Below are 16,362 nucleotides of genomic sequence, written 5' to 3'. Positions count from 1 at the left end.
TCAAAAGCCGAAAATCATTGTAAGCCGGAACACTGCCAAAAACCCTAAGAAAACCTTACTTTTAATGCTTTAGGTGCATTCAAAACTATGTAAACTGCATTCTTATTGCATTTTTCATAAAAAAAAACTTTATTGATTATTTTGCATTTTTGGTGTCATATTTCATCTGCCAGATCAGCATTTGTAGGCATCGTAACTCTGGAACATGCGTCGTAACCCTGGAATATGCGTCGTAACCCTGGAAATAATTTTTGATGAATATAATTGAAAAGCGTCGTAACCTCGGAACGTCGTAAGCCGAGACCGTCGTAACCCGGGGACTGTCTGTACATAGTATGTGGCATTATTCTTCCTAATTATGCAATGAAACTGTCCAAGATAAAAAGACATTTAAATACAAATCACAGTGAACTAGCAGTGAGACCTCAAGAATATTTTGAAAGAATGCTGAAGGAACTTAGTGTGAAAGAAAAAGTCTCCAGAAATTTGTTTCTACAAATCAGGCTGCATTGAGAGCTTCTTACAAAGTGCCACTTTGCATTGGAAAGAGTAAAAAGCCTTACAGTATTGGAGGAGACTCAATAATGCCATGTGTGAAATATATATGTGCTGAAATGTTTGGCGAGTCATCTCTCACAAAGATTTGAAACATATCCCGATCAAATAACATGGTAACAAGGAGGATTGGTGAATGAGCAGATGTGGAGGATCAATTGTTGCAGCAACTACAGGCATCACAATACTTCGCTCTCCAAATTGATGAATCTACTGATTGCTATTTATCCATGAACTGTCATCACATACTACAGGTGCTGTAATTTTTGAAGATTTTAATAACTACAGGCAGTCCCCGGGTTATGACGGTCTCGGCTTACGACGTTCCGAGGTTACGACGCTTTTCAATTATATTCATCAGAAATTATTTCCAGGGTTACGACCCATGTTCCAGGGTTACAACGCATGTTCCAGAGTTATGACGCCTACAAATGCTGATCTGGCAGATGAAATATGACACCAAAAATGCAAAATAATCAATATTTAAAGGTTTTTTTTTGATGAAAAATGCAAGAATGCAGTTTACATAGTTTTGAATGCACCTAAAGCATTAAAAGTAAGGTTTTCTTAGGATTTTTGACAATGTTCCGGCTTACGACGATTTTCGGCTTACGACGCGTCTCAAGAACGGAACCCCAATCGTAACCCGGGGACTGCCTGTATGTAGAAAAAATGGGTTAAAATGGAAGTGTTGTGTTGGTATCTGCAGAGATGACAGGACATTACTCAGGTGTCACAGCAAAGTTTAAGGAGGTTGGCCCCAACTGCAAAGCTACACACACACTTTATGATTCATCGAGAAACGCTAGCTACTAAAAAAAATGGATGTGGAACCCAATAATGTTTTATTGGAAACCGTTAAAGCTGTGAATTTTGCAAACGCCAATGCATTCAATTTATGTTTGTTCACACTACTATGTGAAGATATGGAGAGTGAACACCAGCTGTTGCTATTCCATACAGAAGTGTGATGGCTGTCGCAAGGTAAGGTTTTAACACGTGTCTTTGAACTATGCAATGAGTTGGTAATGTTTTTAAAAGACAGAAAACCTGATTGGGTAAATGTGTTTCAAGATACTAACTGTGTTGCGAAGTTAGCCTATTTGAGTGACATATTTTTGCTTCTGAATCAGCTTAATTTGTCCCTACAAAGCAGGAATTCTTCAATTTTTCGAATGTCAAATAAGATTGACGGGCTCAAAAAGAAATTGCTGGACTGGCATAATAGGATCGAAAGAGAATGTTTTGATATGTTTCCCAGTGTTGCCTCAGTTGTTGATGATCAGAAAGAGGAGTTAAATATTAAGAGTTTGAAATGTATCATGAAAAACTTTCAAATTCTCATTTTGAGCATTTTTCTACATATACTTTCCTGAAGAAGAGGATCCATGAACAGGAAGTAAATGGGTTTGTAGTCCTTTCTCAGACTCAAATGAGGAAAATTTGAATTCACTGCAAGAGGATCAGGTAAATGAGTTGTCAAATGATAAGGGATTAGAATCTCTGTAGTATAAAACATTACCGGAATTTTGGATTCATGCCCATGGAGAATTTCCTGAGCTAAGTGTCAGTGCTTTGAAACTTTTGTTAATGCCATTCTCTTCAACTTACCTATGTGAAGCAGGGTTTTCGGTACTAGTTTCACTAAAGACTTAATATAGAGACAGACTGAATATAAAATTGCCACTTTGCCTTCCACTTAAGTGACATTGAACCACGTCTTGAGAAACTTGTTTCAGTAAAGCAAGCACATAAATCTCACTAATTTAACTCCCCTGGTTAAGCTAACTAATAAGTGTTTTTGATTGCCTTTATATTTAGACCCTTTTGGATTTCTGAGTCTTAAAAAGTACACTTAAGAATTGGTTAAATTATGAATTATAATACTTTTGCACAAACCTGAAATTATGTAAAATTTGAATGGTAAAATACGAAGCATGATTTTGATAAGTGTATTTTTTATTGCTTGTACAGTATTTGTAGGCCTATCTCTCATTTCATTTGTTAAATATGAAATATTACATTTTGGTGTATTGACAGTTTCTTGCAATACAATTAAACAAATGAATCTGTCACCATGACTCCCATTTTTACAGAAGTATTGTTTTACCACCATGGCATGCATTTGATTTGGAATTTTTTAAAATTAATTTACTTTTTATAATGTGAAACATATAATATACATTATGACAACATGGCATCCTCCCATAAAATTTGAATTGCTAAAAAAAATAAATAAAATATATTGAGGATATGTGCATTTGTTATGCCTTTGGTTATTTTTTATGATTATTTGGACTAATTAAAGGCCAGTGTATGCCTGAATGTATGTATGTACTGGTCCGCAGAATTTTTTGTAGTCTCTTGACTGGTCTGTGAAATTGAAAAGGTTGGGAATCACTGCTCTACACCATCCTAGGTCAGGTTGGGGATGGTCCAGGATGAGGAAGAGGGAGGGTGCCTGTAAGGTTGACTAAACTGCACTGCCATAAGTTAGGTTGACTTCAGATATGTCCATGTTATTTTATTAATATTCTCATGTTCCATCTACACAACGGTTATCCCTTGAGGTCTCCTACAATTACTAACTTATGGGGGTGCAGAATAAGTTAACCACCTTGTTGGTTAATTTTAAGGACCCTTCCATTACATTATGTTATACACCATTATTCTAACCAACACTTACTATATTAAGCCCCAATACAGAAAACTTGATGCAGAGTTCCTCTATTAAATTATAAGTTAGCATCATATATGCAAATCAAATACCAAATTCTTTTAGTGGGGTTGTGAAATTCAGGGCTTATCAAACTATCATAGGAAATACTACATATGTGAAGTAGCTTAGGAGAACCAGATTACAATTTTAATTCAAAGTCAGTTCAGACCAACCTTACACTGTAGTAGAGTCAAATATATCAAAATTCCTTGCAGATACCCCCTGACTTAAAACATTTTGACCAGCAATTTTCTGTAATTACGCTCAACCAGAGGTAATCAATAAACATAAATCTTAACTAATATCCAACCACATACTACATTTTGACACACTACATTTTAATCTTAAAACATTCATTTGTGTTTTAGAATGCATATTTTAGCTAACAGTTTGATTAGCTAGAGAACACTATTCAGTTTAGTAATATGAAGTGCTTAATGCTATAATCACACTGGCAGTGTTATGCATTACCCTCTTAATCCTAAGGTTCTTTTACATAACATATAGAATTGTCCTTAGCTAGCCTACTTTAACACTGCTAGAAGCCACATGAGTAATCTTACAGTTTACGATACCAATTCACTGCTCCCTTATTTGTGCTTGTTTACATTTTCTTTCCTCTTCTGAATTGCTTCTTACGACAGATCTGCTACCAGAAGTATACATATTTACTAAAATAAAAGTACGTAGTTTATTTGTTTACAGAGGCAGAGATTGGAATAAAAAACATAGGGAATAAAGCTTTGCACCTCCAGCAAATAGTGTAGTGTGCCCACAACTGTCTGTGGAGCAAGCACTTAGGAATCAGGAACCAGGTAGGAACCTGGCATGGGCTCTTGCAGCCAATCTTTGATAACTCTGAAAAAATTAGCAGTCTTTCAGCTTGCAGAAGCAGAGATATATGATTTTCTTAAAATTCAATAGGTTCATATCCCCTAACACATGTTCTTGTTTATTTACTATATTCCTCCTTTATTCCCTTTGTTTTTTTTAAATCTCTGCTTCTGTATGCAGATACACCACCATTTTTTCATTGTTTTTTATAATTTACCTAATAAATATTTTATAGTTCTGTGTGCTGATCTTGACTTTGCATAGCTACCTACCTAATACAGCAAATTTGGACCACTATACTTTAAGATTACCACCACATGGTGTAAATAGTCTACATCTAGGCTAGTTTGACAAATTTTAAATACAGCACCCACAAACGTTTACTGTTAGTAGCTAGCTATAGATGAACACACTTGACAATAGTTTAGGACAGCTCTTAGTATATTTTACTTAGCAAAAGTTATTCAATGACTACCTTGGCTGGGCCAAGTATAATCCTAGACAAACAAAGGAGCCTTTCATTAGCCAATAGTATTTAGTCTTTGGGTAGGGTTGCTACCCTAAAAGTGTTTAGAGGATATGCCAGGCTATAGGAGCTAGGGTAAATGACCGTACGACAACATAGCAGCCACCTCTCTCAGAATGCAGCCACCTCCTGAAAGAGGGCTTGAATTATGCCATTATTTTGTGATTTATGAGAAAACAATTACTTCAAGAGGAGCATAGAGGTCTCAGTGTGCTGCCTGAATAGGCCACAACTCTTGAATGATGCTCATGGCAGCTACCTAGTGATTAAAGTACTTTTTCGGGAAGTTGGCCGCATTCCTGGATCGGTGGCTGCCATGTCGCTGCTCAGTCATTTACCCTAGATAGTACTAAACTACCCTTCCCTTAATAGGCTACCTTACCTTGACTTGAACAGAAATCATAATAAAATTTAATATTATGATAATACATAACGAAACCCTTCCCAAGTTTGCTAGCAAATTGGGCAATCATAAAAAAATCAATTTTGTAATACTACCTACAAGTAGCCTGATAGGATTAGTCTGTGACACAAAGGAGAAAAAATTTTTCATTGGCATATGTGCAACTTTATCAAAAGGGTGAAAATTTCTAGACTAGGGGGAATTCTGATTTCTCCCTAAGACAACACACCCACTTAGGAACCTTAGGGGCATCATTCTCTAAACAGCTTTAATATGGAGTCAGTAACGCTCACAGATGAAGAGAGAAGCGATTTATGGAATAAAAACGTGGATTCATAGTAATCCCTAAAGCCCAAAGTCCCTGGCAGCCAGTCTACTACAAGATGGAGGCCAAGCGACCACCGCCTGGACTTGTCCCACAACCTCCCTCCAAAGTACACGAACTCTACTCCTAGAACTTACCGGCATAAGGCCGCCCATGGAGTCCACCTCGTACTCCATTGATGTCATTGCGGAGACTTTCTGTCCCTATAATGGCTAGACAACCTTTGGTTGCATGGCAATTACCAAATTAGACTGCCCTTCTTGCACTTCAATGCTCGGGTCAAAGCCCAATCAGAGTCGCTCATTTAACAGTTGATTTCTCACTTTTCTTCTCCCATTTAGCCACTAAAACACTTCTATTTGTGTTCCTTTATATTATATCAATAACATATAATAGTCCCATAGTTATTCATAGCCACATAACTGCGTATACAGTAAAATTTATTATACCAAAGTGTTCAGTTTACAAATGTATCCTTGGCGCAAATGTCGGAGACGACTATAAACACCCGAATCCAAACAAACCAGCAACAAGAAGCAAAATGGAACAAAAGCGCGTCGCTCTTATGCCAATATTAGGAAGCAGATTCTACACGATCCTATCACTATAAGTTTCAATAATAAATTTACACTATTGAGTGCTTTATATTCACAAATACTGATCTTTTTCTGTTATATCACTGTGTATATTATTGGTCATGACAGATACTGACGTTTATGCTAAAAGAAAATAAAGTAGGCATGCGCAAGCATCAGAAAATAGCGCGGGTTTTACTGAGTGTCGTCTGCCTGCGCTATCAAACTATTCCTGTTTTTCTGATATTTGTGGCACAGTATGTCTGTTTGTCATGAGCCTACACATAGTAATTTATCTGACATCCAACGAGAGTTCCTGAAAGGCGCGGCGTACATCGAGGGAACAGACTCGGAACGGTAGCTGTCAAAAGTAGTGTTATTATCTCTGTTATTATTGTTGACATTTTTCACTCCTTAATTGTTTACATTACGAACTTGAGATTTCTTCCAATGACAGTTACCAGAATACTGTCAAAGGCTACGGAAATTTTATTTACATGATACACAAGCACTTACATTTTGTGACAGTGTATATTTAAATAAGTAAATAGTTGTCTTTGTCATAATGTTTATTTACACTGAAAACTGAATGATGGCTGAAGTTAGTCCTGAATTTAGTTTAAAAATTTAATTAAGCAAAACACTCCAATGATAAGTTTTGGTGTTCGAAAATGATATTTGAAAAGAACGCGTGAATCTGTTTATGACTGCTTATTTGAAATTGAATATTTTGTCATAAATTTCAGTCATATGTCTTGACAAGTACAGTTTTACTTTCGATAGTTCCCATGACACCATGTGCAAATATATTATTTATACGTGATGTGTTTGACTGAAAACTCGCGCAAAGCATGGATATGTAGTCATCTGTAGTTATGAATATATATATATATATATATATATATAATATATATATATATATATATATAATGTGTGTGTGTATGTGTGCGCGCGCGTGGTGGCCCACAGCTTAGGAAGATGTGATTAAGAACTTACGAAGATTATTTATATAACAATAATGTGTGTGTGTGCGTAGGTCGTAGAGGAAGATGTAGCGACTCTTCATACAATCCCTAAGCAACTCCTCTGGCTTCAGTAGGAAGTCATAATATTTCCTTGCTAGTACCGCAGTTTCCAGATCTGAGAAAGTTCATGTTTATCATTATGAACTGATTAAGAATAGTTTTCATTTACATTCCCATTTAAGATTTGCTTCCTCCCTTTTGTGATCTGCTGCAGTTGTCTTTTCTGTAAAATCCTTCCCCAACATTTGGTCCAAGACTTAATTAGTATATTGCTGGCTGTGTACCTTTGTTTTGGATAGATATGTTAGCTAGACATTGTTTTGACTTTCGTTTAACATTTTAAACATGAGAATTTATTTCTCCGCTGTGGTTTTATGTTAATTTTATTTCTCCCTTTCAGATGTTTACATATATGTATAACATGCATATGAACATACGCACATGCATTCACACGTCTAACACCAAGGGCCTTTGTCAGTACCCCACTGGTTAACAGACGTCGGCTGTGGCGGCGAAAGTGTACCTACACCCACCCGAGGAAAGGCAACTACTTTCACTTATGTGAATTTTGTCTCGCCGGCGAGAATTGAATGGAGAAAAGTAGACAAAAAATGCGGAATAAAAACTCCACTTACAAAAGTCTGAATGGAGACAGGGGGTGGGAGGTGGTATAATACGAATAAAAGCTCGACGGAATTCGTGATCTCAGTAGAGAAAGGGAGAGAAAAATACGCATAAAACCTCTGTGATATTATATCCATAGAAGTGAATGACAAAGTAGAATGGAGTTAAGGTAAAAGATTTTATTTAGATAACTGACATAAAAATCTTATGTTGTCAACAGGAAGTCGTTTGTTTTCGTCGTGTTTATCTTCGAATGTTTAGGCGTCCAATATATGTATATACACTCAGACAATGTGTGTAACATTTTTGTGGTCAAGTGTTATGAACTTTACCTTGGCGTTGAAAAACCTGACATTGATCCTTGATTTAATTCCACTTATATTAATATCTGCATTTTGTTCTGCCGCTGAAACCCTAAGCAGTAAATTATAGACCTGGTGGTTTTTACTGTATTGGGTTGCCGACAGGGTTGAGAGGACCAAAGGGTTCCCAGCCTCACTCTGAATAGACTTGCTGAGAAATGAAGGCTTAATTTGGCCTGAAGTATCCCGTCCTAATGGGAAAAGCAACCAAACAATAGCGCCTATATGCTTCTTGTGCCCAAGCACTTGCAAGATCGAGGTAAATAATGCAACTGGTAGTAGGGACTTATCTCTCTGGACGAGTGCTTTGACTTGCTTGGCTGCCGTAATGGAACTTTTCTATGCAGTAGGACATTTATAATGCAGTATGAGTGGATTATAAATAAATATGCATATATATATATATATATATATATATATATATACATATATATATATACATACATACTTACATACATTCGCACACACACATCACCAACACACATAGACACACACAACAGACACACACACACACATATATATATATATATATATATATATATATATATATATATATATATCTTGTGAAAAGTGACTTATTAAGACTAAGGAGGGCAATTAAGATAAATTTCACAGAATGATGTTATCGTGTCTGAGTCACTGACCAGGCTAAGTTAGGTATACTGGTATCTCGAGAGAGAAAGGTCTGATGCAGTGAGATTAATAACCATTGTAATAAGGTAGAGGTAGTGGAAGTGGCTAAGATTATTGGTCATAAGGCTATCTATTATACCAAGGAAGTTGTAATGGGAGATTTTGATTGAGAAAGTTAGACAGGGGATTGATAGGAGAGAGCAGTGTGGATTTGAGAGAAAGAGGGTGTGTGAATCAGGTTTTTTATTTTTTATGAAACAATCGTGTGAGAAATTTAGAAGCAAAGGTGGAATCTGTATGTGGCATATGTGGACTCAGAATGTGCCAAGGATGTACGGTACAGCGGGCACATTGCCGAGAGCATTTATTAAAGATTCTTATGGTGGAAGCGAAGATGTGGTAGAATATGTATATGCAGAGGAGCAAGTGACTGGTTTTGTGTCAAAGCAGACTGAGTCAAAGGTGTGTTATGCCTCTGGCTGATTTTTTATGAATGGGGTGACGTCCAAAGGCAAAGAAGATGCAGTTGATGTAAGCGCAAAGTTGTAGGATAAGAAAATGAGTTGTAAATAGGTTGTTGAACGTTTAAATATTTGCAGACGGTGCAGTGCTGACAGTGAAAGAAAGTACTGAAAGAATTTTCAAGTGTCTGCAAGAAGAGAGAGATGAGAGTAAATTGGAGCTAAAGGTTATTTATTGGCTAGGAAGATAAAACGACGACTGAGGGCTGACTAGCCTCCTGTTTAGTTAGTTTAAATGCGGAAATGAACATTGTGTTGTCTTTTACTAGAAACACCTCATGTTAAAAAATACACGCACCACTCACTTTTTTATATTCACAGTTATTAAGACACGAATATCATTAAATGTCGAATTCACTGTCCCTTAGGAATAACTTACATGTAAGAGGAATCGCAACTGATAATGGCATCTGTCACACCTGGGCCAATGGTTGAGATGCAGCGTCAGATTCGACCTTGGCCGGGTCAGATGCACTTACCAATCGTAATTCCCCTTGGGTGTAAGTTATTCCCAAGAACTTATATATATATATATATATATATATAATATATATATATATATATATATATATATGTGTGTGTGTGTGTGTGTGTGTGTGTGTCTGGGTGGGTGTGTTGCTAACCTTCGCATAATTTCCTCGTCTTTTACTGTAGGTGGGGTTATTTTGATATTATGTCCTTGCTAGATGTTGAAGTTTGGGAACCCCGAAGTGTCTTGGGATGCTGGCTGGCTCCTTACGTTCAAAGGATTTCCGGCCTCTGCTATTTCCTTTGTATCCCAAAAGGGTTTGGGGTGGTTGTGGGCAATAAATAGTTTACTAATATTATTCTGCTCTTTACAGGTGTAGTAAGAATCACAGAAACAATAATGATTATAATGCGCTGGAGTCTTTTTCCTACCTTACTGATGTTTATTCATCGCTGCAGGCTTCAGAGAATATTTTGTCGTTGCTCTTGACAATTCTAAAGCATTCGGCAGTCTGGCGCTGAGCTACATTACTTAAACTGTGTTTTCGTGGCTTCTGACGCTCTCGTTTTAACTAATAACCCAGTTGCTATGTGATGTTGACAGCACACCATCTGCTCCTTTTCCTATGTGTGATGGCGCTCCTCAGGGTTCAGGTCGTTCCATCTTCTCTTTGTTGCTCTCTTGTTCTTCAGGCTACCCATTCTCGTCGTTATTTGTCATATCCTGATCTTCCCAGTCGTCTAGATCCATCACATCTTGGTAGAAAAGATACTAGATTGCTAACCACCCATTTGCTATTGCTCGCTCCATGTATGTTAATTCTGATTTGAGTAGCAAAATGGATAGGAATCTCATAAGTTACCGAGCTTCATGCGCCCAGGAGACTCTTCCAATATTTAAATTTAAAAAAAAAATCAGATTGATTTGCCATTGATGATACTGTTTTGGATGTTGACGCGTCTTTTTCTGAGTCGAATGTTTAGAGAGTCATCCAAAAGACCAAAGCATCGCGCAGATTTTGCTTTTTAATTAGGTATGTTTCTCCCTGTCTCTGCACTTTTGAATCTTCGGTCTGATCACTTGCAATCGTATTTTTGATCAACGAGACTTACTTTGTTACAAAATCCCTGTATATTTTTGTTACAAAATCCCTGTATATTTTCAAACAGTGTTATCTTGATGAATAGCCACAAAATGTCAGTCTTGCAATCATACGGCCATAAACATTCCGGCGACGAGTCTCCATTCCTCCAATCTTAAGTCAGTGATGATGGCTGTGGATATTTACAGTTAGCTTGGAAATTATCCGAATTCCGGTCTCGCCAAGACCCAATTGATTATTAATATGAGCAGCTGATGTCACAATGCCTCTCACGCTTTTCATCTTTTGTGATGGTACATCCACTGGGCAAACAATTCTTCTATACAGCTTCAATCTTTATTTCTTTCATTTTCATTCAGCATCCAGACTTGATTTTCATAATGTCGAGTTGGCTCAACAATCCATTCATATATCCCCCACCTCGGCTTTCATACTCACTCCAAGCTCCCTCCCTAAACATATACAATAGTGGTCTAGTGTTCTACCATATATATTAGGAGGCTCGCCTCACCTGCAAAAGACCCCAGATTCGAATCCAGAGCAAGTTGCATCATTTTAGGCCGGTTCCATTAAATCCCTCTGTGCACCTGTTGACTTAAGAAGTGTATAGGTACCCGGCTGTTAGTTGCTTGTGGTTAGCTGTGACTAGCATGGAAAATGCCACGGAGCAAAATAGGGTCATCCTAGAAGACTGAATTAGAACTGAAAGCTGGTGGACTAAGGATAATGCTTTTGAGAAACAATGCCATGAGGAGATTAAAAGGGTTATAACATGTATAAATACACACACACACACACACACACACATATATATATATATATATATATATATATATATATATGTATATATATATATATATATATATATATATATATATATATAAATGAATTATGTATGTAAGTATATATGTCTATATAATTATATACACATGCGCATATATATATATATTACGTGCACATTTATATATATATATATATGTATATGTTTGTATATATATAATTATAACGTGCATATGTATATACACATGCACACACACACACACACACACACACACAATATATATATATATATATATATATATATATATATATATATATATATATATATAGTGACGAAGTGCCAAGTATCTGGTTACTACACTTATCGATAATTAAATGAGTACCTCACAACAGCCAGACACCTGAACCTTCCTCACAGGTAAAATACGACTGAATACTCTAAAGGCAACAGTGATCCCTTAAACAACTTACCAGTATTGCAGAAAATCAGACTAAGGTCATTAAACAGGTGTGAGGTAATCTTATATGTAATTAAATTAATTAAAAGGCATCACTCCATCAACAACTTTAAAAGTCTACGTATTTCCCTGATTTCAAAAGTCTAAGTACTTCCCTGGTTCTGACTCACTTCAAGTAAACTGAAGGAAAACAGCTAAATTACCACTCTATGTTTCTCCCTATACAAAAATATACTTATATACTGGTGAAAAAGAAAACACTCATAATAAAAATTTTAAATACAAAAATTTAATATCAAACTCAAAATTTATAAGTGAAATTCACAATCTCAGGGAAATTTACTGTTACTTGAAACCAACAACAAAATTTAATTAATTCTTGAATGAATGAAGTAAAATTAAATCAAAGTTAATTTATCACAAAAATCAAGAAAATGAATTCAATCGAAATTCAAAAGTGTTAGGTAATAATTAAAATTTGGAAATTAATTCACAAGTGCTAAACAACACTAAAACTTGAAAAGAATTCTAAGTAAATGCAAATTAATTCACAAGTGTTAAATTCAATTAAATGTGCAAAAATTAGGTAATGAAAACAATTAAGTTAATTAAATTGTGAATGCAAATGAAAACACATCACAGAAAAATATGGAAAATACCAAAATTGTAAAAAGTACTAATCACACAGAATATGAAATAAAAACACACACTTCAATAAGAAAAATTGATAAATGCCCAAAAAATCACCTCAAATGAAACAAACACAAAACATAAAAATTTGCAATGTGTAAAAATTGTAACTGTTTCATGAAACCACTCTAACTATTAGTTGCAACTAATAAATCTTTTAATAAAACATTACCTTGGTACCAATTGTTTCTGTTGCAGCTAGTTCAAAAATTTCACCACACAACAATATTTCAAAAAAGCAAAGGCGCCGTTACACACTTGTACAGTGTTTGTTTAGATTCCGCAATAAGCACTAACTAATACTAAATAACTCTAAGAAATCCGAAATTTATGAGTGACCAATAACTAAGTATAAAATCTTTACATAACATTAATATAAAATCATATATTGGAGAGAGAGAGAGAGAGAGAGAGAGAGAGAGAGAGAGAAGAGAGAGAGATGACTTCTATACGCCAGGAATTCAAAGTCTGTAATGAGTGGTCTCTCTCTTCCTTGTATGGGCGAACTTCAAGAAACCGACGGGCTCAAATCGTTTTGGACACGTAGTTCAGCTAATATCATAAAAATTCTCTTTCAAAACAATATCTAAAGAGAAATTAAAATTACAACGTAAATAACACTTATTATTACGTGATTTAAGACAATAAAAGTATTTTAACATGAAAGGAATAAGGATTTACAAAGAAAGCAAAACTAAGTGACGTCACTTCCCAAAGATGATGTATGCTAAAATAGAAGGTTCTAGAACGATCTTACGAAAGATGGTGGAATCCTTCCACGTGATTATTCGACAAAGACATACACGTTTAAAACCAGTCCTGTACGTTGTATGCTCTACATGTTCCAAACAGAACTCGCTTATCAGAGGTGTTGACATGTTATGAAAACAAAACAGATTCTTCGAGTTGTCTTCTTAACTCAAGCGATGACAAGTTATGGAAACAATTTCTAGCTTGGAACGGACAATGTTAATCTCTCTCTCTTTTCACATTCTACGTTTTATTCTTAACTTTTAAAAATTATATTAAGCAAAATCTGAACATACTATTACTCTAAGCTAAATAAGGAATCTGAAAATGTTGCAAACACTTTCCATAGTTATAGAGAGGAAATATGCGTTACAAAAGTAGCAGCATATAATATATATATATATATATATATATATATATATATATATATATATTTAGTATATATGTATATATATATATATTACACTACTCATTTTATACATTTTGAGGTTTGGTACCCATGAGAGAGTCATTGGTATATCTTTACTGCAGGTCTGGGTGTGCAGAAAAGCTTAAATTCATTGTGGAAAAGAGACATAGATATATATTACTTAAACTTTGTAAATACTTTGTACGTGCATCAGGCGGTCAGCAGAGACTTGCGTTCCGTCCTTTATTTTTATTTTGTTTATTTATTATTTTTTTTCCAGCTTCCTTGATTCTGCTCAGAAGTGTCTAACCTAAAACCGACGCTTTTCACAGGCTTCAAGTCGCCGCTATACGTCGTCCATACAGTGACAAACTCCTGATGGAGGGAGGGACGAGCACACGTTACTTTGGAGTCAACCCACCTGATTAGGCCGTCAACCGTCCTACCCTTGATCATCTTACAAGCAGAACTCGCTTCCTTCCCCAGTGTTTCTCGAGCTGCAAAATCATTCCAGATCGCTTTTGGAGGTAAGTTTCTTGTGTTTCGACCATTTGAAGGCCGATGGAGTTGGCAACTCAGTGACCCCACGGGGAGATGAGAAGTAAACAGTATAGGGTTCGATGAGTAATTACTATTGTAGATTCACATCAACCATACATTTGATGTCTGGGCCAGTCCCTTACGACGCTCATGATTGGCTGTTGATAAGCCAGTCACAGGGCTGGAAATTCTCAGTCTCCCGAGAGTTCACATAGGCAGGATGTATGTTCCACCTCTCCTGAAAGACGTATCCCTCAGGAGAGATGGAACATAGATCCTACCCATGTAAACTCTCTCGAAAGACTGAGCGTTTCCAGCCCTGTGATTGGCATATCAACAGCCAATCAGGAGCGTCGTAAGGGACTGGCTAAGCAGGTTTTATCCTTTTCCTGACAGTAAATCGGGAGATGATCGCGTCCTGAGTAGATTTCATATGAAGTGTCGTTGTTTTATTTAGTTCTCGTAAGTTGTCAAGCCCTCTGTTTATTTACGATTTTTTTTTTGTTATATTATGAACTATTATCCCAGGCTAGTTACAGTTTCCGGTCTCATTCGGTACATGCTGTTTTTATTTTTATTGCTTCCTGAGCTGAGGCGATATTTGTATTTTCCTCGTTGTATATGATCCTTTACTGCGTCAATTGTTGGACTTGCAGAACCGTGTCCTTCAATCCAGCAATTTGTATATTCCTTCCGAGGAACTTTCGACGCCTCCCTCCCGTAGTACGCCTGACTGACTGAGTGGCTCTTTTCCTGAAAGTACTTTTTGCCGGGAACTTTCACCGCTCATATGCTTCTTCTCTCTTCTAAGTCGTACTCACGGTTGCAAGCAGCAGTCAATCGAGGTCAGTAACTGAGATTTTGTGGAAAGCGAAAAGATGTGTTTCACTTGACGACCCCCCCCCCTCACAACCCCCAACCCCCGCTCCGACGCCACCCCTTCTACGGTAAGAGAAACCTCGATCGATCCGTAAAATTTTCCAAAAAAAGTTCAGGCGAAAAAAAGACTTTGCGAGTCGGAAGGCAAAGTGCGGACGATTTATTGCTCGAAAATCGAGATTTATCCCAAGGCCGAACGCTGCATTTTCCACGGCCGCATAAAATGAAAAAAATAAGAATTGAGCAGCAATGACATTCAGATTCCGAAAACAAAATATGATCAGTATTCGCTCCTCCGAAACCAAATTTAGCGGAAGGGTGACGGTACGAAGTCTGTTGACAAAGTAATTCTCCACCCGGCTGAACATTTCAATTCGCTCCTTTTTGCTGGAAATTGAAGTTCTCCCACCGGAACTCTTTTAGTATCTGCCAGTGATGCAGAAGTGACGCAGCGAGTATTTACACGGACGGTTGTGTTCGCAAGTGGGGGATTGCAGCTCCCAAGGACATCCCTAATACGCAAGGACAGAAGTCCTTCTACTTCCTATTACCCGGAATTAAGCATTTTTCCTCTCGGAAAAAGATCGGGTTATCCTGTGAGGCAACGCCCATCCCTTGACGAATACTTTCTTCAGAGGTGTGTGTCCTATATCACACGTGTAGCACATACATCATATTCCATTTTTTTTTTTTAGTAAATGGACTGGGACAGGTACGCATGCAAGGTTGAATGGAAGAAATATGTGAAGGAGAGAGAATACAAGGTTAAGGAATGAAGCAAGACACCCATTTTGGATTCATTTGATAATCTTTTATGCTCAGTGACTGCTATCTGCGTCAGAGGACATGCTTAATTCGATGGCGACTTTTATCTTTTGTGTTGAAATAATTAATGTTCTTCGCTGAAAGCTTCACACATAACGCAGATACCGGCGAAAGATTTTTTGTCAAAGATCTGTCATTTGGAAGACGAAATAATAAATACATGTAGGGGTATAGGAGACTTTTTGGCCAAAACGTCACTTCATGACGTTCATTAGCTTGAAAAAGTTCGGTTCGTATCCAGCTGAAGTTTATTGTCAAGTTACAGTTCCAAGAAAATTTACTGCGTCTTCCGAGCTACAGTAGTTTATATCAGGATTTCAAATTATGTAGAAACTCCAAAAGCGACATGAATTTCGAA

General features: G+C 36.7%; 1 protein-coding gene and 1 long non-coding RNA gene across 4 annotated transcripts in view; one reads left to right on the top strand and one right to left on the bottom strand.

Moving 5' to 3' along the window:
- Positions 1–5,880, bottom strand: part of LOC135215555 (PHD finger protein 12-like) — a 201,920-nt gene extending 196,040 nt beyond the window's left edge. For both annotated transcript variants that reach the window (XM_064250396.1, XM_064250403.1), the window contains exon 1: positions 5,500–5,880. In XM_064250396.1, coding sequence (XP_064106466.1) covers positions 5,500–5,547 — 48 coding nt within the window. In that variant the 5' untranslated portion in view covers positions 5,548–5,880. The remainder of the gene's footprint in view (positions 1–5,499) is intronic.
- Positions 5,881–6,106: 226 nt separating this feature from the next.
- The window catches only part of LOC135215548 (uncharacterized), a 29,705-nt gene continuing 19,449 nt past the window's right edge, over positions 6,107–16,362 (top strand). For both annotated transcript variants that reach the window (XR_010314714.1, XR_010314719.1), the window contains exons 1-2: positions 6,107–6,294; positions 14,093–14,287. This is a non-coding gene — a long non-coding RNA (uncharacterized LOC135215548). The remainder of the gene's footprint in view (positions 6,295–14,092; positions 14,288–16,362) is intronic.

The sequence above is a fragment of the Macrobrachium nipponense genome, chromosome 19 (genome assembly GCF_015104395.2).
Source record: "Macrobrachium nipponense isolate FS-2020 chromosome 19, ASM1510439v2, whole genome shotgun sequence".
Taxonomy (NCBI): domain Eukaryota; kingdom Metazoa; phylum Arthropoda; class Malacostraca; order Decapoda; family Palaemonidae; genus Macrobrachium; species Macrobrachium nipponense.
Note: the sequence above shows the minus strand (reverse complement) of the source record. Positions and strands in the feature narration are given on the sequence as shown.